This window comes from Triticum urartu, chromosome 2, assembly GCF_003073215.2.
Source record: "Triticum urartu cultivar G1812 chromosome 2, Tu2.1, whole genome shotgun sequence".
Classification (NCBI taxonomy): Eukaryota; Viridiplantae; Streptophyta; class Magnoliopsida; order Poales; family Poaceae; genus Triticum; species Triticum urartu.
The window spans coordinates 34,437,402-34,461,111 of NC_053023.1; the positions used below are offsets into that span (position 1 = coordinate 34,437,402).

At 47.2% G+C, this 23,710-nt stretch overlaps 1 protein-coding gene across 1 annotated transcript; it reads left to right on the forward strand.

Annotated features, from left to right (window-relative positions):
- Window positions 1–7,383: 7,383 nt before the first annotated feature.
- On the forward strand, window positions 7,384–8,798 carry LOC125540877 (dof zinc finger protein DOF5.7-like). The gene has a single exon (XM_048704413.1). It carries the CDS (start codon window positions 7,632–7,634, stop codon window positions 8,610–8,612), a length of 981 nt encoding a protein of 326 aa, XP_048560370.1. The 5' UTR covers window positions 7,384–7,631; the 3' UTR covers window positions 8,613–8,798.
- Window positions 8,799–23,710: the final 14,912 nt, after the last annotated feature.

The window sequence follows — 23,710 nt, forward strand, 5'->3', positions numbered from 1 at the left end:
TCCAGCTCAGTCGTTTTAGTTTTTCATTCAGTTCTTCCCTCTGTGCGTGGGCGGGTGTTCGTGTGAGAAAGACAAAAATGGGAAGCAAGTCTTCTGTTTTCTTTGTTTTTGCAGGAAACAAGTCGCTACTGTTTTGTCACACAAAGACCGGAATCAAGTTGTTGAGTCCCGTGATGTAAAAAAACCCAAAAAAAACTAGTTAGAGTCTCGTGTAAACTAAAAGAAAGTACAAACTAAAATCGATTTCAGCCTCACAAGTATTTTAGAAACAAGTTATGATCTGCTGTTTTTCTCTCCTCTCTTGCGGGGCGACTAGGGAAAGGCTTCCTCCCCTCGATCTCCACCGGTGAGTCTGTGGATTCGCCTCTCCTCCGCTCGCCGCCTCGGTGGCCGGTGGCGGGGAGGTGATTTCTCATGCCTCGGCTTTGGTTAGTAGATAGATAGGATTTTAGGGGCCGTTTGCTTTGCGTCCGTGATGGCCGCGCCCAATCAGGATGAGCCAATATTTTGGCGCAGGAATTGGCCACCCTGGTTTCGCCCGCGTGTGGCCGTGAAATCTGAACCGCCCAACCAAAATATTGGCGTGGTCATGGGACTTGGGCTTTGATCCAAACGCTACTCCCTGCAATCAGTCAACGCCAAAATTTTGAGGTGGCACCTGTCGGCCATCATCCAAACAGCCCCTTAGTCATCACAGAGACGACGCTCGGACGGATGATGACGTTTTGGGCTCCATTCCTACTCAAGTTCTTAAAAGGGGCAGCAAAATGCTTAAGAGCATCTCCAACACTTCACCGAAAACACTCCCCCAATAACCACTTATTGGATGGTAAAAGAAAATTAACCACTTACTGGGGCTCGTGAATAACACTTTTCTGATCATTAGGGACGGATGCTCCAGTAGTTCCCCAATAATCAATCTCGACATACAGATGACCCACTTGTCAATTGGTAAGCGATGGCATGGCGGTGCTCCGGCGGCTATTCAGGCGGTCTAACGAAACTTCGATGGCAACGCGTGTCTGGTGGTGGCGGCGATGCTCCGATGGGTCCGATGGGGGTCCAGCAATGGCGGCGATCTGAAGTGGTCTTGCTGCGGCCCGGTGTCCATTTATGGCGGAGCAATGACGTGGCAGCATTTGGGATCATATTGAGAGAGGGCCGACTCCCCCTCATTTAAGGAAAGATGGGCGGTTTTATTGGTGGTCACCAATAATTTATTAGGGAAAGAGGAGCTGTTGGAACTATTTTATTTCGCTCAACTCTCCAATACCAAGAAATTATTGGGGAAAAGCGATCTGTCGGAGATGCTCTATGCAATTAATTAATTGACTCAATCACTACATTTTAGGCTACTCGGGAAGTATCATATACTAGTATCATGCATCGATACTAGTATATGATACCATCTTCATAGTGCATAGTATCATAAAGTAATAGTATTATGAATTATCTTATTGGGCCATTTTCATTTATGTCCCTAACTCGAACCACCTACTCAGATTTTACCCCTAATTTTGAAGCATGCTCAAATTTGCCCCTCTGTTGTTAAGTGACCTTACAGAAATGCCCTCCCGTTCCATTTTCGTCTAGTCAAAGGGGTTTGACCGTCTACCTGACGTTTTTGTGGACAATTTGCCTCCATGGGTCACTTACAAGTGGGACCCAGTCAGAAAAAATAAAAATGAAAAACTCTTTCTCTCACCCCTCACTCTCTCACTTACATGTGGAACCCATAGAAAAAATAAGAACAAAACTCTATCCATCCTCTCTCTCACTTACACGTGGGATCCCACATGTAAGTGTCTAGTTATTTTTCTTAATTAGTTTAGCAATTGTGTTAGTTGGTAGGGCCCACTTATTAGTCCCAATAATTAGCCCAATATTTAACACTAGCTAGCATTAGTGTTAATCTAACTAATGGGCCCCACATGTCATAGGCAACCCATTAGTACTAGTAAAAAAATCATTTGAAAATGTTAAATGTATATAGGAAAAAATGTTGACCAAGTATTTAAAAAATGTAAATACTTCATTAGAAAAAAATGTTAATCAAACATTTGAAAAAATGTTAAATGTGCATAGAAAAAATGTTGCCATGTATTAAAAAATTGCAAATATTGTATTTGAAAAATGTTAATCAAGCATTTGAAAAATGTAAATGTTTTTATAGAAAAAAAATTATTGACCATGTGCTAGAAAATGGTTAATCTTGTATTTAAAAAATATTAATCCAGCATTTGAAAAATGTTGAAAATGTGCATAGGAAAAATGTTGTGCAGGTACTAAAAAAATGCTGAATGTATATTGAAGAAATGTTGACCATCTATTAAAAAAATGTAATATTGCATTTGAAAAGATGTAAATCAAGCATTTGAAAAATGTTAAATATGTATAGAAAAAATGTTGACCATGTGTTAAAAATGTTAATCTTGTATTTGAAAAAGAATTAATCAAGCATTTGAAAAATATTTAAAAAAATGTGTATAGCTAAAATGTTGACCATGTATTAAAAAATGTTAATTTTGTATTTGAAAAATGTTGAAGTATGTAATAAAAAATTGTTGACCATGTATTAAGAAAATGTGAAACTCATATTTGAAAATTGTTAAATGTATATTTTGAAAATTTTCTTGATACAAAAAATGTAGAATGAAAACCAAAAGAAAGAAAGAAAAATGAAAAAACAATGAAATCCAAAAAATAAACAAAACGAAAAAAAGAAAACGAAAAATAAAAGGGAAGAAACAAACGCAAAAAGAATAGAAAAAATATGAATACCGACAAAGAATAACAAAAACTCCCTGAAAACTAAGAAGGAAACAAAAAAACCGAAGGAAAAAGAAGGAAAATTTTAAAAAAAGGAAAATGCATAAAAACCATGAAAGGAACAAAGAGAAACCAAAAGAAAAACGAAAAAACAAGGTAAAAAAAAAGAAAATCGAAGAAGAAAGAAGAAAACCAAACAAATCACAAAAAAAAGAAATAAAAACAAGTACGATATTTTCACCCTAAAGTAGCATGTGCCTTATTTAGTTCCACGACCTGGGATCATATCCTCGCGTGCCCTATTTTTCTCTTCCCTTTTCTCATGTTTTACTACCGCTACTGGCCCGGCCCATTACTGTATCGTCTTCATGCGAGAGATCCTTCCATCTTGCGTAAAGCGAGATATAGCCGCCACGCCGTACTGCACGCACAGCCTCACTCTTGTACGTGGTCCAAGTAGTTGCATTGTTGGGCCTTTTTTATGGGCCACGGGTGACATTTCGCGATTGGCCTACACGAAAAATAAGAACCGTTCCCACCAGTATAAATAAGTTCACAAATTTCCTTAAATATCAGCCAAAGTGCCAGGAATAAATAAACAGATTATGAGGAAAACACCGAGGCCTTGAAGGCTTCGGGTGAACAGGTTTAAAACATGCATATAAGCAATGGTGCGTAATGGCACGCCGAACAGGTTTTGCGTTTTTTTCCGCCTTTTGCAACGCACGGGCATTCGTCCTAGTACAAACAAAAAGCAAAAAACAAAACTAACACGCATGACGTCCAACGCGGCAGGACCATGTGGTAACGGGGCCGGCCCACCACGAGCCAGCTGCTGGCGTTGGCGTATGGCTCGCTTCGGGCGACACATAGCCGCGCCCGAAGGTCCGCTAAAACAAAAGGCAGCTCGAAGTGCCATGGGTAGTGAAAAGTCTGCGAGACTGAATATTACTCCGTCTGAACCTACTGTAAGCACGCATATCCATCCATCCACAGTGATTTTGCTGGCACTGGCAGAATTAATCACGCCGGCCCCCATGGCCAAATTCCCCTACCCGTCCATCCATCACGCGTCATCGTCAACGGTGGAGCAGCAGCGGCGGCAGAGCACGTACTCTGCCCCGCCTGTCTCCCCTGGACACGCTTTGCTCCGCTGCTGTGCTGCAATGGAGCAGTGGAGCTGCAATGCATCCTCTCTGTGATCTCTTCGCATGCACGTACTGAGAATAGCGGCAGCTTCTTATTGGCTCCTTTCTGCAGTGCAGACAATAGTTACTACTACTGGCCAGCGAGGAGAATGGAGCCCAAGCGCAGCTCCACACTGTTGGATCGTAGGCCGGAAAATACGTACTACACGCGTAGACTCCGAGGAAAATTGATGAGACGCACACAATGACCGGCCCATGTTTGAAGGTTGTGGCCACGGGGGTCGTCGACGAAGAAATAGAGGAAGAAGACGGGGCGCCCCAAATCCACATCTTCTCTTCATCTCGGCGGCGGGCGAACTCGGGTGCCTATCGGGTTCACCCCGCCCAAAGATTTGCCGACGAGGTAAAAAAGGACATTCTGTCTCGTCTTTTCTTTGGATTGCTTCGGTTGAATGCAATGTGGCTATAGAAACAATGGTTGCAATTGTGCAATGTTTGTGTTTTGTAATGTTTTCGCGTATTTTGGAGGTGGACTGGTTGTCGCAAGCCAGGATAGCCGAGGGGAAGCGGTTCATGATGCTGGATCCAAATGCCATGGACCAATTGCAAGATCGTTTTGGGATCAATGGGTACGTACCATGATGGTGAGCGGGGAGGCGTACATTGCCAAGCCGAATATGACGCAGAGGATGCCGCGCTATAAGGCCATACCTCAAAAGGCTCGCTGCCTTCTCTAGATACTTGATTGGAAGAAAGGGTAGATGTAAGGTAGTTGACGTGAGCGGAGATCACGCGTTATAGGATGACATGGAGCTCCAAACACGCGTGAGGAGATGACGATGCACACACCGGAGGAGGGAGCAATGCAAATAGTGAAGCATGCGACATGTGATATATGCATATGGTTGAGTGCTTTATTTTTTTGCTCATGTAACTTGTTTAAAAAAAATATGTGCATGATTACTTTTGAGATTAATTATATGAAACGCTCCGGCAAGAAGGAGATTATTATACATGTAACGTTCCGGCAAAAAGGAGATTGCAAGAAACGTTAATTCGAGTGATAGAATGAATATGAGGGGGGAAATTGAGGGCTGAAATATGGAAACTCTGGGTTTGCACCTTTCCTCGGCAGCTTCTAAAATTTTAAGGAATACGCTCCATATATGCTTTGACGACAGCACATACACAACTATGCTAGAGTTGCTCTCGATTTCCAAAAGCTCCAAAGAGGGGGTATACATGGTTGAAGCTGTACGGAAGGGCATGAGAGCATCTATAGCCGGGTCACCAAATTCAGCCCCTAAAACGCCCGCAGACGCGCATCTACAGTCGAGGTCACCAAATTCGGCCCTTAACCGCGGACACTGGCTGGGCACTCGTCAATTTGTGTCCTCCACACCCACACTCCTCATATCTAATACCCTATATCCATACTGCCATGCAATATGAACATAAAATTACGTAAAAAAACATAAATCACGTAGATCACCACACGGACTAGGAAACGGACATAGGTATGCACATCCGATCACCAAAAGATCACAGACGGATCTTCAAAAGCTACTCACGATGGAGACGGCGAAGATTCACCACTTCCTCGTTGGGCCTTTGCCCTTCTGGTCGCCGGCGCAGCTATAGGCGTCGGCGGCAGGTGGTGGATCATCGCAATCGTTGGAGGTGGAGTTGTGGTCGTCATCGGAGAGAACGATGAGCCCCTTCATCAGACGGACGGCCCGTCCTACTGCCGCTTGAGCTTGGCCACCCAAGCAGCCCGTTCATCGGGCGCGACGGCAGTTCCACCGCACGCCCCGACTCGCAAACCGCTGTCGTCCGAGGAAGAAACGGCGTGCGGGCGAACCAACTACACACCACACACATGCTTTGTCCTGCATGGCACACGAAATTTGCCATCCCGTGTCAAGATTCATGCACAAACGAATCGACGGCGATCAACACGTGCGGGTGAGTTGGAGAAGTGCCACACGTGTGGGCGTTAGTGTTTCCGAAAAACTAAAGGTACGTACAAGGCAAGTTACAAAGTCCATAATTAAGAAATTAGCAAGCTAGTACTTTTGGAAGCGCAATTTTTTAACCATCATATTTGTTTTGTCATATACCGTTTTTTAAGCATCCTATATATTAATTATGAAAAAAAACATAATGCACTCTCTTACAATAACAATGCTAGATCTTAGTTCTTGGAATCTTCTTATACGGAATTATCTGGAATATAACATCTGTCATTCTACATTTATCGATGTTGTCCATTGAAACATATCATCGAGAGGGAAAGTCAACCAACGGTTATCACTATACACCGTCGGGTATTTTCTCAAATAATCGAGAGGCACACATGTACCGTCGGCCATTTTCACTCATAGGTGAGAGTTTTGTTTTCACCTTCGGCTATTAAATTTCACCGCCGGGCATTACATGTAATCCCCGTGGGTGTGGTAAAAACCGCCGGGCATTGCATGTAATCCCCGAGCTCTGCCGTGTCTCCCTCCCTTGCTCGCTGCCTCTCGCGACGGGCGGCGCGCGCCACTGATTCTGGCGTGCGCGTGCGGACGAGCGAAGCGGGCACTAGCACCCACCGCTGCCCGTGTGGACCAGCGGTTGGCACGAGAGCAGGCTACGCAACCCTCAGGGAGCTGCGCATGGGCCGGGAGGGGCCAGCTCCGGCGTCCGCGCTACATCGACGGGAGATCGGCGACAATGCAGATCCGGCGCTGCCCCTCTGTCCACCTTGGACCGCTCCAGCGCAATGTGGAGGGCCAGCTCCTTCTCGACGTCTAGGTCAAAGCCGGAGTGGCTGCCGGAGCTCGACATCTCGTCGGATTTGATCGAAATCGAAGAGGGAGAGGAGGGGACGGAGCGAGATGGAAGAGTGGAGTAAGATCTAGGGTTCATACAGGGGACGGACTATGGTTTTTGTGGGGATGGTGTGGGTCGATGGTGAACCGGGCTGACGTGGCGGGAGCACCCGGGTCGCCTCATATCCATCCTACATTTGGCCAGATATAAGCGGCGCAGGACAGCCCGGACGTTTGAGACGTCCATATGAGTTGATTTTTTCAATCGGTGACTGATCGATTCGTCCATCCGAATATTTGAGACGGATCTGAGGCGCCCGGCTGGCCAGCCAGGAGGTGGATGGATCATGGATGCAGCAGCTAGCGGCAGTACGTACGTACGCACTGGATAGTGGGTCCAGCCGAAGCATCGGGCGTCGACCATCAAGGCTAGTTATTTGTCCTGCAGCTAGCTAGCTAAGCCTGGGCTGGGCTGGGCTGGGCTGGGGCCGGGCACTTGATGGCAATCACAGGCGCCACTCTGCAGTGACGATCGCCGTCGCTTTCCCCTCTCCCGTTAAACCCATGCACACAGTCGCAGCCAGCCTAGCTTCGCATCGCACGGGACGCCATTCAATAACCCGCTCACGGCTAACCTAATTCCCTCCCCGCCAGGAAACCCTCCGTCCACATCGATCCCATGATTCCCATCTCCACCTCCACCACCTCCGTGCTCCGTCTCCCTCTCCCTCCGTATATACGCGCCCGTGTCCCCTCCCACCTTCCTCCCCGCGTCCGTGGCCAGCACCCAATCCACAGCCGTACCATTGCTCGCTGTCGCTGGCCGGCTAGCTAGCTGCCTCTCGCTTCCTACGTGCCTCGTTGGGAGAAGAGGCCACGTACGCGCGTACGTCGTCGGATGGCGTCCACGACGGCCGACGACGCGGGGGCGGGGCGGCGCAAGGCGGGCACGCCGCCGGCCCTGCCGCCGCCCCCGGCGGAGCAGGCCGTGAGGTGCCCGCGCTGCGACTCGCCCAACACCAAGTTCTGCTACTACAACAACTACAGCCTGTCGCAGCCGCGCCACTTCTGCAAGGCCTGCCGCCGGTACTGGACCAAGGGCGGCGCGCTCCGCAGCGTCCCCGTCGGCGGCGGCTGCCGCAAGAACAAGCGCTCCCGCTCCGCCTCCTCCGCCTCCCGCGGCCTCTCCCTCACCACCCCGGCCGAGGGCGCCGCCGACCAGGACCAGCACGCCGCGAGGATGGGCGTGGGCGGGTTTCCTGGTGGCGGCGGCGACTTCCGCGGCGTGGTCGGCATGCTGCCGGTGCTCCACTCCCCGGCCGTCGTCGGCCAGTACGTGCCGTTCGGGGACTGGTCCTCGGGGGAAACCAACGGCGGTGGCGCCGCACGCCACGCAACCAACGGATCAGGAGGAGCCGGGAACGGAGCGGCGAGCAGCGCCATCGCGTCGTCCATCGAGTCGCTCAGCTTCATCAACCAGGACCTCCACTGGAAGCTGCAGCAGCAGCGGGTCGCCACCATGTTCCTCGGCCCGCCTAGCGCCTCCTCCTCGTCCCACCCCCACGCCGTCGGTGGTGGCAGCAATGTCATGCCAGCCGCCGCGCAGTTCGGGGGAGGCGGCACCTTCCTGCAGATGGCGGGGCTATCCGGCTGCATGGAGACGCTGCCGGCGGCCACGACGTGGTTCATGGATAACTCCTACGCGCTGCCTTCCCCGCCCCGACCCGCTGCCGGCGTGGGCGCCGCCAGTAGCAACATCAACAGCAGCCGGAGTAGCGGCGGCGGCGGGGACGATAACGCCACGTCGAACGACAACAACAACTGCGGCGGCTCGATCCCGTCCTGGGGCGACATTTCGACGTTCGCAATGCTGCCGTAGAAACTTCAACGACTTCCGAGTGCGGATTCCGAAGGAATCGAGCTTGTTGCTAGGGCGGAGGCTAATTTATCCCTGTTATTAATTCATTAGCGAATGGTTGGTCTCTAACTGGGTTGAGATATACTAAGTGTATTAATTTTACTTCTTATGAAGTGATATAGTCTGTCAGTTGTCACAGAATCCTAATCAGCAATCCATGTATCATGTAATCTTCTTTACCGTTTCTTTATTTTGTTTCATTTTCATTCGCTTTTGCCTTTGTCTATGCATTTTTACATGCATTCGTGTTGTTAAATGACATGTGAGCGACTATTTGTAAGTCGTCTAAATTTTAAATTTGATGTAAGTCGAACTTTTTCATATATTGTTGTTCTTCCTATTTGGGTTCTCCTTCCCCACACTCCCTGTTGTCACCGGCCGAACCGCCTGCCACCATGGCAAGCGGCACTTCCACGCACCTCCCAGCTCCACCATTCCGTCGCCTCCGGCCTAGCCGGCAATGGCGGAGCCAGAAAAAATCGATCGAGGGGGCCAAGTGATGGTGAATCAGATTGGGGAGGGCCAAACCATTGAAAGAGAGGCATTTAGCAGCAAGTAATGACTAATTTTACACTGTTCACAAGCAAATTATCAACAAATCTTGGATGTTAGGGGGGCCAGGGCCCCTACTGGAACCCTCCTGTCTCCGCCACTGCTAGTCGGCCATCCCTCTAACCCCGCTCCCCCTCCCGGCCCACACCCCCACACCCCACACACCTTCTGTTGTTCTCCAACACCGGTAGCCCTATCCCGCACCTGACCGTCAAGTCTTCGACTCACCTCCACCTAAGAGATGCGGCGAGCCATATCACTAGGGCTCTAGTTTGTTCCCGAACCGGACTCGCCTACAGCCCCGCGTATAGCATCCACCCGCCGCGGCGCCCCAGGCCTGACCTTGGAGCTGCACCTCGCATCCTAGCTTCTTCTCTTCTCACAAAAAATTGAATTACACGCAAATTCAGATAACTTAGATCTCATGTCTAGGCTGGATTTAAACGTGTTCGATTTGAGCTGGATGACGTTGTGTTTGTGTCTAGCCTCTTTTTTCACCTACCGAGTTTCATGAAAGCTAGACAGACAGATCAATGAGAGATGGGCTCAAGTGTTTGATGTTTATGACCATCTTTATCACACAAGGTTCATCACTTCGGTTGCCTGCACGCTACCTCTCTCACAAAAAGTGCAAGCAGAGGCGAGCTCTATTGGGCTCTTTATTTTTTTCCAGGGAAAATGCTTTTTCCACACGTCCAAAAAATCTGGAAAAAAGTATACATGTAGACATATAGTTGTAGTATGTATGTATAAAATTTTATGAACATATATATTCATATGTGATGTACACAAAAAAGACAAATACACAGATTAAAATTCGCCTTTTCTTTGTTGTATTTGGGTCAAATATTTGTCTTTTTTGGTAGCATGCAAATAATCAAAATAGTTGATGCAATTTTATGCGCACTTGAAGAATATGCATATCTTTGTAGAAAAAAATAACAATTTTTGAAACTTTAAAATATTTTTGAAACGAGCTCCATGGAGCTCTGACCTCGGTCTTTGCAACGCCGCACTCACCTCTCTCTGTCTCTCTCTAAAAGAACGATGCAGGGTTGCAGGAAGTAGCAAGACATTCATGGCCGCCAATGTGAAGCCCTAAATCAGTAATGGCGAGGCAGGTTGTCAGAGCCTAGTAACTCCATCCCCTGTGGTAAGTACGAGAGAGCAAGATATGTTGGATGCATCATGGATGGTTCCGAAATGAAGGCTCCTTTTTCATCTTCCCAGTAAGATTCTTCCATTCCTAGGAGCATCGATCACACCCAAGGCCGACAGGAAAGCAGTAATTCTTACTCTCCAACAGGACCGAAGACTGTTGTGAGATCTTGAATACGTACTCACTTCAGATCGATCTAGGAGCCTAGCTAGGCTGTAGGGGACCACTTTGCCTCGAGCTCGATTAATTTCACCACTATCAGAGCATATGGCTAAGGACGTGTTCGGTTCTCCTCCAGCTTCACAAAACTCTCCAAATTCAGCTTCTCAAAATAGCTTCCCGCTCCACCTGGCGAATTCCATCCGTTCGGCGCCGAGCGCAACTTCTCCCATCGCCACCTTTCAGCTGGCAACCCAGCTGTGGAGACAACTGGCCTGTTCAGTGCCACTTTTGGCCCGCTGAAACCAGCCTAGTTCGGGATGCTGCTCCTCGCTCGTGCAAGGTGACTCGGGCATCAATAGCACCGCCGCGTCGGGCTGGGCTTCTCCTTCCGGTGAGCTCCCTCACTAGTAGAAAAAGGGTCAAACATGAAGCACATTAGTGCCGGTTTGTATTTGAGCCGGCACTAATGTATACATTAGTGCCGGTTCCAACGGCTAGCCGGGCCGCTTTCATCAGTACCGGTTCATGGCGAATCATTAGCACCGGTTCGTGCCACGAACCGGTACTAATGGTACTAATGAGAGTGGTGGCAAGATGTTGTCAGACTGGAGCCCCTCCAGCCCCTTTAGTACCGGTTCTTGGCACGAACCGGTACTAAAGGTCGTCCTACATAAACCCTTCGTCCACCCGAGCTCGCTCTATTCTTCCCCTTTTCCCTCTCCTCTCTCTGTTCTTCCCCTCTTCCTTTCGAGCTCATCACACATTTTGCTCAAAATTTGTCAAGATTTGAAGGCCCCCATCCATTCAAATGATCACAAAGGTTAGCAACTTTGTCCTTTCATCTCTCGTTGCTAGATTAGCTCTTGCAATGCTTTATATAGTGATTAATTTGTGAGTTTAGTAATTTGGGAGGATATATATGTGCTAGTATTTGATTTATATGCAGTTTGAGGTCAAAAATAACACTTAGTTTGCATATGTAGGTGTGGTTTACTTAGTGCCTTCTAAATCTCCGTCGTAACCACCGTCGATCGCCCGCACCGTCCCGTCGCCGGCACCACCTTGTGGTGAGCCTCTTGTTCATGAAATTTTATATAAAAATTGATGTTTGTGTGATTTGGATATATAGTTACTCGTATAATTATCTTACCCGTACGTTGTTTGTTATACATATAGTGCCATGGTTTTGATATCCGTCCCCGTCGGCCCTCGTCCTTGTTATGATTCGGATGTGGTATATATATTCTCTTTTAAAACTAGTTGCATTTCGTGTTTATGACAAATTATGCCCATCAAGTTGACATAGAAATTTTTTCTAGGAGGTATGTGAACCAGAAATTCCAACCGACCCTATTGTCGAGAGGTTAAATTTAGTTGAAAGAGAAAACGAGTACTTGAAAGAAAAATTGAAAAGAATTGAGGGGGAGAAGATGGAATTGGAGTTGCATGTTGCCGATGTCGTCGATGATCACAAGATCAAGATGGAGAAAATGCGCTTGAAGATTAGAAAGATTAGAAAATATGCCATCGATAGTGAGGCTTGGTATCATTATGCTGTTGGATCCATTGTTACCTTAGTTACGATCTTGATCGCATTTGTTGTTGCATTTAAATGCTTTAGCTAGAGAGTTATTTGTTTGTTGCATTTAAGTGTTGTATGAACTTTATGTATGAACTTGTATTAATTTGGTCTATTCGGTGTTGTGTAATGAAGATGAGCCGGCAATGGATGTACGATGACCGATGCTCTCCCCAGTTCGTTGAGGGCGTGCATACTTTTCTGCTTGCGGCTGAGGCAAACAAGCGGGCGGATGGTTTTATGCCTTGTCCATGTGCTGGCTGTAAGAATGGTCACAATTACTCTACGTCAAGAACCATTCACGTCCACCTGTTTAAGTCCGGTTTCATGCCCCACTATAATGTTTGGACCAAGTACGGAGAAAAAGGGGTTATGATGGAAGACAATGAAGAAGAAGAGGACGACGACAGCTATCCTGGCCATGGGTTCCCTGAATACGATGATACAACAATGGGGGAAGAAGCTGAGCCGGTAATGCGGGAAGAAGCTGAGCCGTCAATGCGGGAAGAAGCTGAAGAAGAGGCATCAGATGAGCCCGTTGATGATCTAGGTCGGGCCATTGCCGATGCAAAGAGAAACTGCGCAAGTGATTTGGAGAAGAAGAAGTTGCAGCGCATGTTAGAGGATCACAAAAAATTGTTGTACCCGAATTGCGTAGGTGACAAGAAAAAGCTGGGCACCACACTGGAATTGCTGCAATGGAAGGCAGAGAATGGTGTATCTGACAAGGGATTTGGAAAGTTGCTGGTAATGATAAAGGATATGCTTCCAAAGGACAACGAATTGCCTGAGAGTACGTACGAAGCAAAGAAGGCTGTCTGCCCTCTAGGGTTAGAGGTGCAGAAGATACATGCATGCCCTAATGATTGCATCCTCTACCGCGGTGAGTACGAGGATTTGAACGCTTGCCCGGTATGTGGTGCATTGCGCTATAAGATCAGCCGCGATGACCTTGGTGATGTCGAGGGCGAGCGCCCCAGGAAGAAGATTCCTGCCAAGGTGATGTGGTATGCTCCTATAATACCACGGTTGAAACGTTTGTTCCAAAACAAAGAGCATGCCAAGGTGATGCGATGGCACAGAGAAGACCGTAAGAAAGACGAAAAGTTGAGAGTACCCGCTGACGGGTCGCAGTGGAGAAAAATCGAAAGAAAGTACGAGAAGGAGTTTGCAGATGACGCAAGGAGCGTATGGCTTGGTCTAAGCGTAGATGGCATTAATCCTTTTGGGGAGCAGAGCAGCAACCAGAGCACCTGGCCTGTGACTCTATATTTGTATAACCTTCCTCCTTAGTTGTGCATGAAGCGGAAGTTCATTATGATGCCAGTGCTCATCCAAGGCCCTAAGCAACCCGGCAACGACATTGATGTGTACCTAAGGCCATTAGTTGAAGAACTCTTACAACTGTGGAATGGAACAGGTGTACGTGCGTGGGATGAGCACATGGGGGAAGAATTTGACCTAAAGGCATTGCTGTTCGTGACCATCAATGATTGGCCTGCTCTCAGTAACCTTTCAGGACAGACAAACAATGGATACCGCGCATGCACGCACTGTTTGGACGATACTGACAGTATATATTTGGCTAATTGTAAGAAGAATGTGTACCTGGGATATCGTCGATTTCTTCCGAGCAGGCATCCCGTAAGAAAGAAAGGCAAGCATTTCAAAGGTGAGGCGGATCACCAGACGAAGCCTCGCCACCGTACTGGTGCTGATGTACATGATATGGTCAAGGATTTGAAGGTGGTCTTTGGAAAGGGTCCTAGTGGACAACCTGTTCCGAATGACGCTGACGGACGCGCACCCATGTGGAAGAAGAAATCTATATTTTGGGACCTGCCCTATTGGAAAGACCTAGAGGTCCTCTCCGCAATCGACGTGATGCACGTGACGAAGAATCTTTGTGTGACCCTGCTTGGCTTCTTGGGCGTGTATGGGAAGACAAAAGATACACCTGAGGCACGAGAGGACCAGCAACGTATGCACGGAAAAAATGGCATACATCAGGGTCATGCAAGCTACGCTCTTACCAAAGAAGAGAAGGAAATCTTCTTTGAATGCCTGCTCAGTATTAAGGTACCGTCTGGCTTCTCGTCGAATATAAAGGGAATAATAAACATGGCAGAGAAAAAGTTCCAAAACCTAAAGTCTCATGACTGCCACGTGATTATGACGCAACTGCTTCCGGTTGCATTTAGGGGGCTTCTACCGGAAAACGTTCGATTAGCCATTGTGAAGCTATGTGCATTTCTCAATGCAATCTCTCAGAAGGTAATCGGTCCAGAAATCATACCAAGGTTAGAGAATGATTTGGTGCAATGTCTTGTCAGTTTTGAGTTGGTGTTCCCACCATCCCTCTTAAACATCATGACGCATGTCCTAGTTCACCTATGCGAAGAGATTAACGTTTTGGGTCCTGTATTTCTACACAATATGTTCCCCTTTGAGAGGTTCATGGGAGTCTTAAAGAAATATGTTCATAACCGTGCTAGGCCAGAAGGAAGCATCTCCAAGGGCCGTCAAAATGAGGAGGTCATTGAGTTTTGTATTGACTTTATTCCTAACCTTAAGCCGATTGGTGTTCCTGAATCGCGGCATAAGGGCAGACTGGATGGAAAAGGCACGCTAGGAGGGGAACAAATAATATGTATGGACGGGCATTCTCTCACTGAAGCACACTACATAGTTCTATAGAATTCCGCCTTGGTGGCTCCGTATATGGATGAACACAAGAATTTGCTACGCTCCAAACACCCGGAGCGGTCTGATGACTGGATTACACATGAACAAACCAGGAGTTTCGCCAGCTGGTTGCAGACACGTACCATGCATGACACCTCTATTGAAGATGACCTGTACTTGCTGTCCCAGTTACCATCTTCGAATATAATGACTCTCAAAGGGTACGAGATAAATGGTAATACATTTTACACGATCGCCCAAGATAAGAAGAGCACCAACCAAAACAGTGGTGAACGCTTTGATGCAGAAACCAAGGCGGGAAAGGAAACATATTATGGTTATATACAGGACATATGGGAACTTGACTATCGACGTGGTTTGAAGGTCCGTTTGTTTCGGTGCAAATGGGTCAATATGACACGAGGCGGGGTAACGGAAGACCCGCAGTACGGAATGACAACAGTGGATCTCAACAATCTTGCGTATGCAGACGAACCATTCGTCCTAGCCTATGATGTGGCACAGGTTTTCTATGTGAAGGACATGTCTACCAAGCCAAGAAAAAGAAAAGATAAGGAAGCGAATGCATCGTACTGTTGGAAATATGCCCTAGAGGCAATAATAAAAGCATTATTATTATATTTCCTTGTTCATGATAATTGTCTTTATTCATTCTATAATTGTGTTATCCGGAAATCGTAATACATGTGTGAATAATAGACACCAACATGTCCCTAGTAAGCCTCTAGTTGACTAGCTCGTTGATCAACGGATAGTCATGGTTTCCTGACTATGGACATTGGATGTCATTGATAACGAGATCACATCATTAGGAGAATGATGTGATGGACAAGACCCAATCCTAAACATAGCACAAGATCGTATAGTTCGTTTGCTAGAGTTTTCCAATGTCAAGTATCTTTTCCTTAGACCATGAGATCGTGTAACTCCCGGATACTGTAGGAGTGCTTTGGGTGTACCAAACGTCACAACGTAACTGGGTGACATAAAGGTATACTACGGGTATCTCCGAAAGTGTCTGTTGGGTTGACACGGATCAAGACTGGGATTTGTCACTCCGTATGACGGAGAGGTATCACTGGGCCCACTCGGTAATGCATCATCATAATGAGCTCAAAGTGACCAAGTGTCTGGTCACGGGATCATGCATTACGGTACGAGTAAAGTGACTTGCCGGTAACGAGATTGAACGAGGTATTGGGATACCGACGATCGAATCTCGGGCAAGTAACATATCGATTGACAAAGCGAATTGCATACGGGGTTGATTGAATCCTCGACATCGTGGTTCATCCGATGAGATCATCGAGGAGCATGTGGGAGCCAACATGGGTATCCAGATCCCGCTGTTGGTTATTGACCGGAGAGCGATCTCGGTCATGTCTACATGTCTCCCGAACCCGTAGGGTCTACACACTTAAGGTTCGGTGACGCTAGGGTTGTAGGGATATGTATATGCAGTAACCCGAATGTTGTTCGGAGTCCCGGATGAGATCCCGGACGTCACGAGGAGTTCCGGAATGGTCCGGAGGTAAAGAATTATATATAGGAAGTGCTATTTCGGGCCATCGGGACAAGTTTCGGGGTCACCGGTATTGTACCGGGACCACCGGAAGGGTCCCGGGGGTCCACCGGGTGGGTCCACCTGCCCCGGGGGGCCACATGGGCTGTAAGGGGGTGCGCCTTGGCCTACATGGGCCAAGGGCACCAGCCCCAAGGGCCCATGCGCCTAGGGTTTCCAAAGGGGAAGAGTCCCACAAGTGGAAGGCACCCCTAGGTGCCTTGGGGGGGGGGAGGGAAACCTCCCTTGGCCGCCGCCCCCTAGGAGATTGGATCTCCTAGGGCCGGCGCCCCCCCTAGGCCCTCCTATATATAGTGGGGGAAGGAGGGCATTTTCATCCATGCATTTGGTTGCCTCCTTCTCCCTCTCCAACACCTCCTCCTCCATAGCGCTTGGCGAAGCCCTGACGGAGTACTGCTGCTCCGTCACCACCACACCGTCGTGCTGCTGCTGGAGCCATCTTCCTCAACCTCTCCTTCCCTCTTGCTGGATCAAGAAGAAGGAGACGTTACGCTGACCGTACGTGTGCTGAACGCGGAGGTGCCGTCCGTTCGGTGCTAGGATCTCCGGTGATTTGGATCACGTCGTGTTCGACTACCTCATCCCCGTTCTTTGAACGCTTCCGCTCGCGATCTACAAAGGTATGTAGATGCATATGATCACTCGTTGCTAGATGAACTCATAGATGGATCTTGGTGAAACCGTAGGAAATTTTTTGTTTTCTGCAACGTTCCGCAACAGTGGTATCAGAGCTAGGTCTATGCGTAGTTCTTCTTGCGCGAGTAGAACACAATTTGTTGTGGGCGTAGATGCTGTCAACTTTCTTGCCACTACTAGTCTTATCTTGCTTCAAAGGTATTGTGGGATGAAGCGGCCCGGACCAACCTTACACGTACGCTTACGTGAGACCGGTTCCATCGACTAACATGCACAAGTTGCATAAGGTGGCTGGCGGGTGTCTGTCTCTCCTACTTTAGTTGGAGCGGATTCGATGAAAAGGGTCCTTATGAAGGGTAAATAGAAGTTGACAAATCACGTTGTGGCTTTTACGTAGGTAAGAAAACGTTCTTGCTAGAACCCTACTTCAGCCACGTAAAACTTGCAACAACAATTAGATGACGTCTAACTTGTTTTTGCAGCAAGTGCTTTGTGATATGATATGGCCAAAGTTGTGATGAATGATGAATGATCTATATGTGATGTATGAGATGTTCATGCTATTGTAATAGGAATCACGACTTGCATGTCGATGAGTGTGACAACCGACAGGAGCCATAGGAGTTGTCTATTTTTTGTATGACCTGCGTGTCATTGAGAAACGCCATGTATTACTTTACTTTATTGCTAAACGCGTTAGCCATAGTAGTAGAAGTAATAGTTGGCGAGCAACTTCATGGAGGCACGATGATGGAGATCATGATGATGGAGATCATGGTGTCATGCCGGTGACAAGATGATTATGGAGCCCCAAGATGGAGATCAAAGGAGCTATGTGATATTGGCCATATCATGTCACTATTATTATTTGATTGCATGTGATGTTTATCATGTTTTTGCATCTTGTTTACTTAGAACGACGATAGTAAATAAGATGATCCCTCATAATAATTTCAAGAAAGTGTTCCCCCCTAACCGTGCACCGTTGCGACAGTTCGTTCGTTTCTAAGCATCACGTGATGATCGGGTGTGATAGATTCCAACGTTCACATACAACGGGTGTAAGACAGATTTACACATGCAAACACTTAGGTTGACTTGACGAGCCTAGCATGTACAGACATGGCCTCGGAACATAGAAGACTGAAAGGTCGAGCATGAGTCGTATAGAAGATACGATCAACATGAAGATGTTCACCGATGTTGACTAGTCCGTCTCACGTGATGATCGGACACGGCCTAGTTGACTCGGATCATGTTATACTTAGATGACTAGAAGAGGGATGTCTATCTAAGTGGGAGTTCATTGAATAATTTGATTAGATGAACTTAATTGTCATGAACTTAGTCTAAAATATTTACAATATGTCTTGTAGATCAAATGGCCAACGTAGTCCTCAACTTCAACGCGTTCCTAGAGAAAACCAAGCTGAAAGACGATGGCAGCAACTACACGGACTGGGTCCGGAACCTGAGGATCATCCTCATAGCTGCCAAGAAAGATTATGTCCTACAAGCACCGCTAGGTGACGCACCTGTTCTCCCTGCAGAACAAGACGTTACGAACGCTTGGCAGGCACGTACCAATGACTACTCCCTCGTTTAGTGCGACATGCTTTACAGCTTAGAGCCGGGGCTCCAAAAGCTTTTTGAGAGACACGGAGCATATGAGATGTTCGAAGAGCTGAAAATGGTTTTCCAAGTTCATGCCCGGGTCGAGAGATATGAAGTCTCCGACAAATTCTTCAGCTGTAAGATGGAGGAAAATAGTTCTGTCAGTGAGCACATACTCACAATGTCTGGGTTACATAACCGCTTGACTCAGCTGGGAGTTAATCTCCCGGATGACGCGGTCATTGACAGAATCCTTCAGTCGCTTCCACCGAGCTACAAGAGCTTTGTGATGAACTTCAATATGCAGGGGATGGAAAAGACCATTCCTGAAGTATTTGCAATGCTGAAATCAGCAGAGGTAGAAGTCAAAAAGGAACATCAAGTGTTGATGGTGAATAAAACCACTAAGTTCAAGAAAGGCAAGGGTAAGAAAACCTTCAAGAAGGACGGCAAGGGAGTTGCCGTGCCCGGCAAGCAAGCTGCCAGGAAGAAGCCAAAGAATGGACCCAAGCCCGAGACTGAGTGCTTTTATTGCAAGGAGAGTGGTCACTGGAAGCGGAACTGCCCCAAATACTTAGCGGACAAGAAGGCCGGCAAAACAAAAGGTATATGTGATATACATGTAATTGATGTGTACCTTACCAGTACTCGTAGTAGCTCCTGGGTATTTGATACCGGTGCAGTTGCTCACATTTGTAACTCAAAGCAGGAGCTGCGGAATAAGCGGAGACTGGCGAAGGACGAGGTGACGATGCGCGTCGGGAATGGTTCCAAGGTCGATGTGATCGCCGTCGGCACGCTACCTCTACATTTACCTATGGGATTAGTTTTGAACCTCAATAATTGTTATTTAGTGCCAAGTTTGAGCATGAACATTGTATCAGGATCTCGTTTAATACGAGATGGCTACTCATTTAAATCCGAGAATAATGGTTGTTCTATTTATATGAGAGATATGTTTTATGGTCATGCTCCGATGGTGAATGGTTTATTCTTAATGAATCTCGAGCGTAATGCTACACATGTTCATAGTGTGAGTACCAAAAGATGTAAGATTGATAATGATAGTCCCACATACTTGTGGCACTGCCGCCTTGGTCACATAGGTGTCAAACGCATGAAGAAGCTCCATGCTGATGGACTTTTAGAGTCTCTTGTTTACGAATCATTTGACACGTGCGAACCATGCCTCATGGGTAAAATGACCAAGACTCCGTTCTCAGGAACAATGGAGCGAGCAACCAACTTATTGGAAATCATACATACTGATGTGTGCGGTCCAATGAGTGTTGAGGCTCGCGGTGGCTATCGTTATGTTCTCACCCTCACTGATGACTTGAGTAGATATGGGCATATCTACTTAATGAAACACAAGTCTGAAACCTTTGAAAAGTTCAAGGAATTTCAGAGTGAGGTTGAGAATCAACGTGACAGGAAAATCAAGTTCCTGCGATCAGATCGTGGAGGAGAATACTTGAGTCATGAGTTTGGCACACACTTAAGAAAATGTGGAATAGTTTCACAACTCACGCCGCCTGGAACACCTCAGCGTAATGGTGTGCCCGAACGTCGTAATCGCACTCTATTAGGTATGGTGCGATCTATGATGTCTCTTACAGATTTACCGCTATCTTTTTGGGGCTATGCTTTAGAGACTGCCGCATTCACTTTAAATAGGGCTCCGTCGAAATCCGTTGAGACGACACCGTTTGAATTATGGTTTGGGAAGAAACCTAAGCTGTCGTTTCTGAAAGTTTGGGGATGCGATGCTTATGTCAAGAAACTTCAACCTGAAAAGCTCGAACCCAAGTCGGAAAAATGCGTCTTCATAGGATACCCTAAAGAAACTATTGGGTATACCTTCTACCTCAGATCCGAAGGCAAGATCCTTGTTGCCAAGAATGGATCCTTTCTAGAGAAGGAGTTTCTCTCGAAAGAAGTAAGTGGGAGGAAAGTAGACCTTGATGAAGTATTACCTCTTGAACCGGAAAATGGCGCAACTCAAGAAAATGTTTCTGAGGTGCCTGCACCGACAAGAGAGGAAGTTAATGATGATGATCAAGATACTTCTGATCAAGCTCCTACTGAAATTCGAAGGTCCACAAGGACACGTTCCGCACCAGAGTGGTACGGCAACCCTGTCTTGGAAATCATGTTGTTAGACAACGGTGAACCTTCGAACTATGAAGAAGCGATGGCGGGCCCGGATTCCGACAAATGGCTAGAAGCCATGAAATCCGAGATAGGATCCATGTATGAAAACGAAGTATGGACTTTGACTGACTTGCCCGTTGAGCGGCGAGCCATAGAAAATAAATGGATCTTTAAGAAGAAGATAGACGCGGATGGTAATGTGACCATCTATAAAGCTCGGCTTGTCGCTAAGGGTTATCGACAAGTTCAAGGGGTTGACTACGATGAGACTTTCTCACCGGTAGCGAAGCTAAAGTCCGTCCGAATCATGTTAGCAATTGCCGCTTTCTACGATTATGAGATATGGCAAATGGACGTCAAAACGGCATTCCTTAATGGTTTCCTTAAGGAAGAATTGTATATGATGCAGCCGGAAGGTTTTGTCGATCCTAAGAATGCTGACAAGGTGTGCAAGCTCCAACGCTCGATTTATGGGCTGGTGCAAGCATCTCGGAGTTGGAACATTCGCTTTGATGAGATGATCAAAGCGTTTGGGTTTACGCAGACTTATGGAGAAGCCTGCGTTTACAAGAAAGTGAGTGGGAGCTCTGTAGCATTTCTCATATTATATGTAGATGACATACTTTTGATGGGAAATGATATAGAACTCTTGGACAACATTAAGGCCTACTTGAATAAGAGTTTTTCAATGAAGGACCTTGGAGAAGCTGCATATATATTAGGCATCAAGATCTATAGAGATAGATCAAGACGCCTCATAGGTCTTTCACAAAGCACCTACCTTGATAAGATATTGAAGAAGTTCAATATGGATCAGTCTAAGAAGGGGTTCTTGCCTGTGTTGCAAGGTGTGAAATTGAGCTCAGCTCAATGTCCGACCACGGCAGAAGATATAGAAGAGATGAGTGTCATCCCCTATGCCTCAGCCATAGGTTCTATTATGTATGCCATGCTGTGTACCAGACCTGATGTAAACCTTGCCGTAAGTTTGGTAGGAAGGTACCAAAGTAATCCTGGCAAGGAACACTGGACAGCGGTCAAGAATATCCTGAAGTACCTGAAAAAGGACTAAGGAAATGTTTCTCGTTTATGGAGGTGACGAAGAGCTCGTCGTAAAAGGTTACGTCGACGCTAGCTTCGACACAGATCTGGATGACTCTAAGTCACAAACCGGATACGTGTATATTTTGAATGGTGGGGCAGTAAGTTGGTGCAGTTGCAAGCAGAGCGTCGTGGCGGGATCTACATGTGAAGCGGAGTACATGGCAGCCTCGGAGGCAGCACATGAAGCAATTTGGGTGAAGGAGTTCATCACCGACCTAGGAGTCATACCCAATGCGTCGGGGCCGATCAAGCTCTTCTGTGACAACACTGGAGCTATTGCTCTTGCCAAGGAGCCCAGGTTTCACAAGAAGACAAGGCACATCAAGCGTCGTTTCAACTCCATTCGTGAAAATGTTCAAGATGGAGACATAGATATTTGTAAAGTACACACGGACCTGAATGTAGCAGATCCGTTGACTAAACCTCTCCCTAGAGCAAAACATGATCAACACCAGAATTCCATGGGTGTTCGATTCATCACAATGCAACTAGATTATTGACTCTAGTGCAAGTGGGAGACTGTTGGAAATATGCCCTAGAGGCAATAATAAAAGCATTATTATTATATTTCCTTGTTCATGATAATTGTCTTTATTCATTCTATAATTGTGTTATCCGGAAATCGTAATACATGTGTGAATAATAGACACCAACATGTCCCTAGTAAGCCTCTAGTTGACTAGCTCGTTGATCAACGAATAGTCATGGTTTCCTGACTATGGACACTGGATGTCATTGATAACGAGATCACATCATTAGGGGAATGATGTGATGGACAAGACCCAATCCTAAACATAGCACAAGATCGTATAGTTCGTTTGCTAGAGTTTTCCAATGTCAAGTATCTTTTCCTTAGACCATGAGATCGTGTAACTCCCGGATACCGTAGGAGTGCTTTGGGTGTACCAAACGTCACAACGTAACTGGGTGACTATAAAGGTATACTACGGGTATCTCCGAAAGTGTCTGTTGGGTTGACACGGATCAAGACTGGGATTTGTCACTCCATATGACGGAGAGGTATCACTGGGTCCACTCGGTAATGCATCATCATAATGAGCTCAAAGTGACCAAGTGTCTGGTCACGGGATCATGCATTACGGTACGAGTAAAGTGACTTGCCGGTAACGAGATTGAATGAGGTATTGGGATACCGACGATCGAATCTCGGGCAAGTAACATACCGATTGACGAAGGGAATCGTATACGGGGTTGCTTGAATCCTCGACATAGTGGTTCATCCGATGAGATCATCGAGGAGCATGTGGGAGCCAACATGGGTATCCAGATCCCGCTGTTGGTTATTGACCAGAGAGCGATCTCGGTCATGTCTACATGTCTCCCGAACCCGTAGGGTCTACACACTTAAGGTTCGGTGATGCTAGGGTTGTAGGGATATGTATATGCAGTAACCCGAATGTTGTTCGGAGTCCCGGATGAGATCCCGGACATCACGAGGAGTTCCGGAATGGTCCGGAGGTAAAGAATTATATATAGGAAGTGCTCTTTCGGCCATCGGGACAAGTTTTGGGGTCACCGGTATTGTACCGGGACCACCGGAAGGGTCCCCGGGGTCCACCGGGTGGGTCCACCTGCCCCGGGGGCCACATGGGCTGTAAGGGGGTGCGCCTTGGCCTACATGGGCCAAGGGCACCAGCCCCAAGGGGCCCATGCGCCTAGGGTTTCCAAAGGGGAAGAGTCCCACAAGTGGAAGGCACCCCTAGGTGCCTTGGGGGGGGAGGGAAACCTCCCTTGGCCGCCGCCCCCTAGGAGATTGGATCTCCTAGGGCCGGCGCCCCCCCTAGGCCCTC

Bases quoted from the DNA above. Each gene is read 5' to 3' on its own strand.
- LOC125540877 (XM_048704413.1), top strand. From the start codon at position 7,632: ATGGCGTCCACGACGGCCGACGACGCGGGGGCGGGGCGGCGCAAGGCG.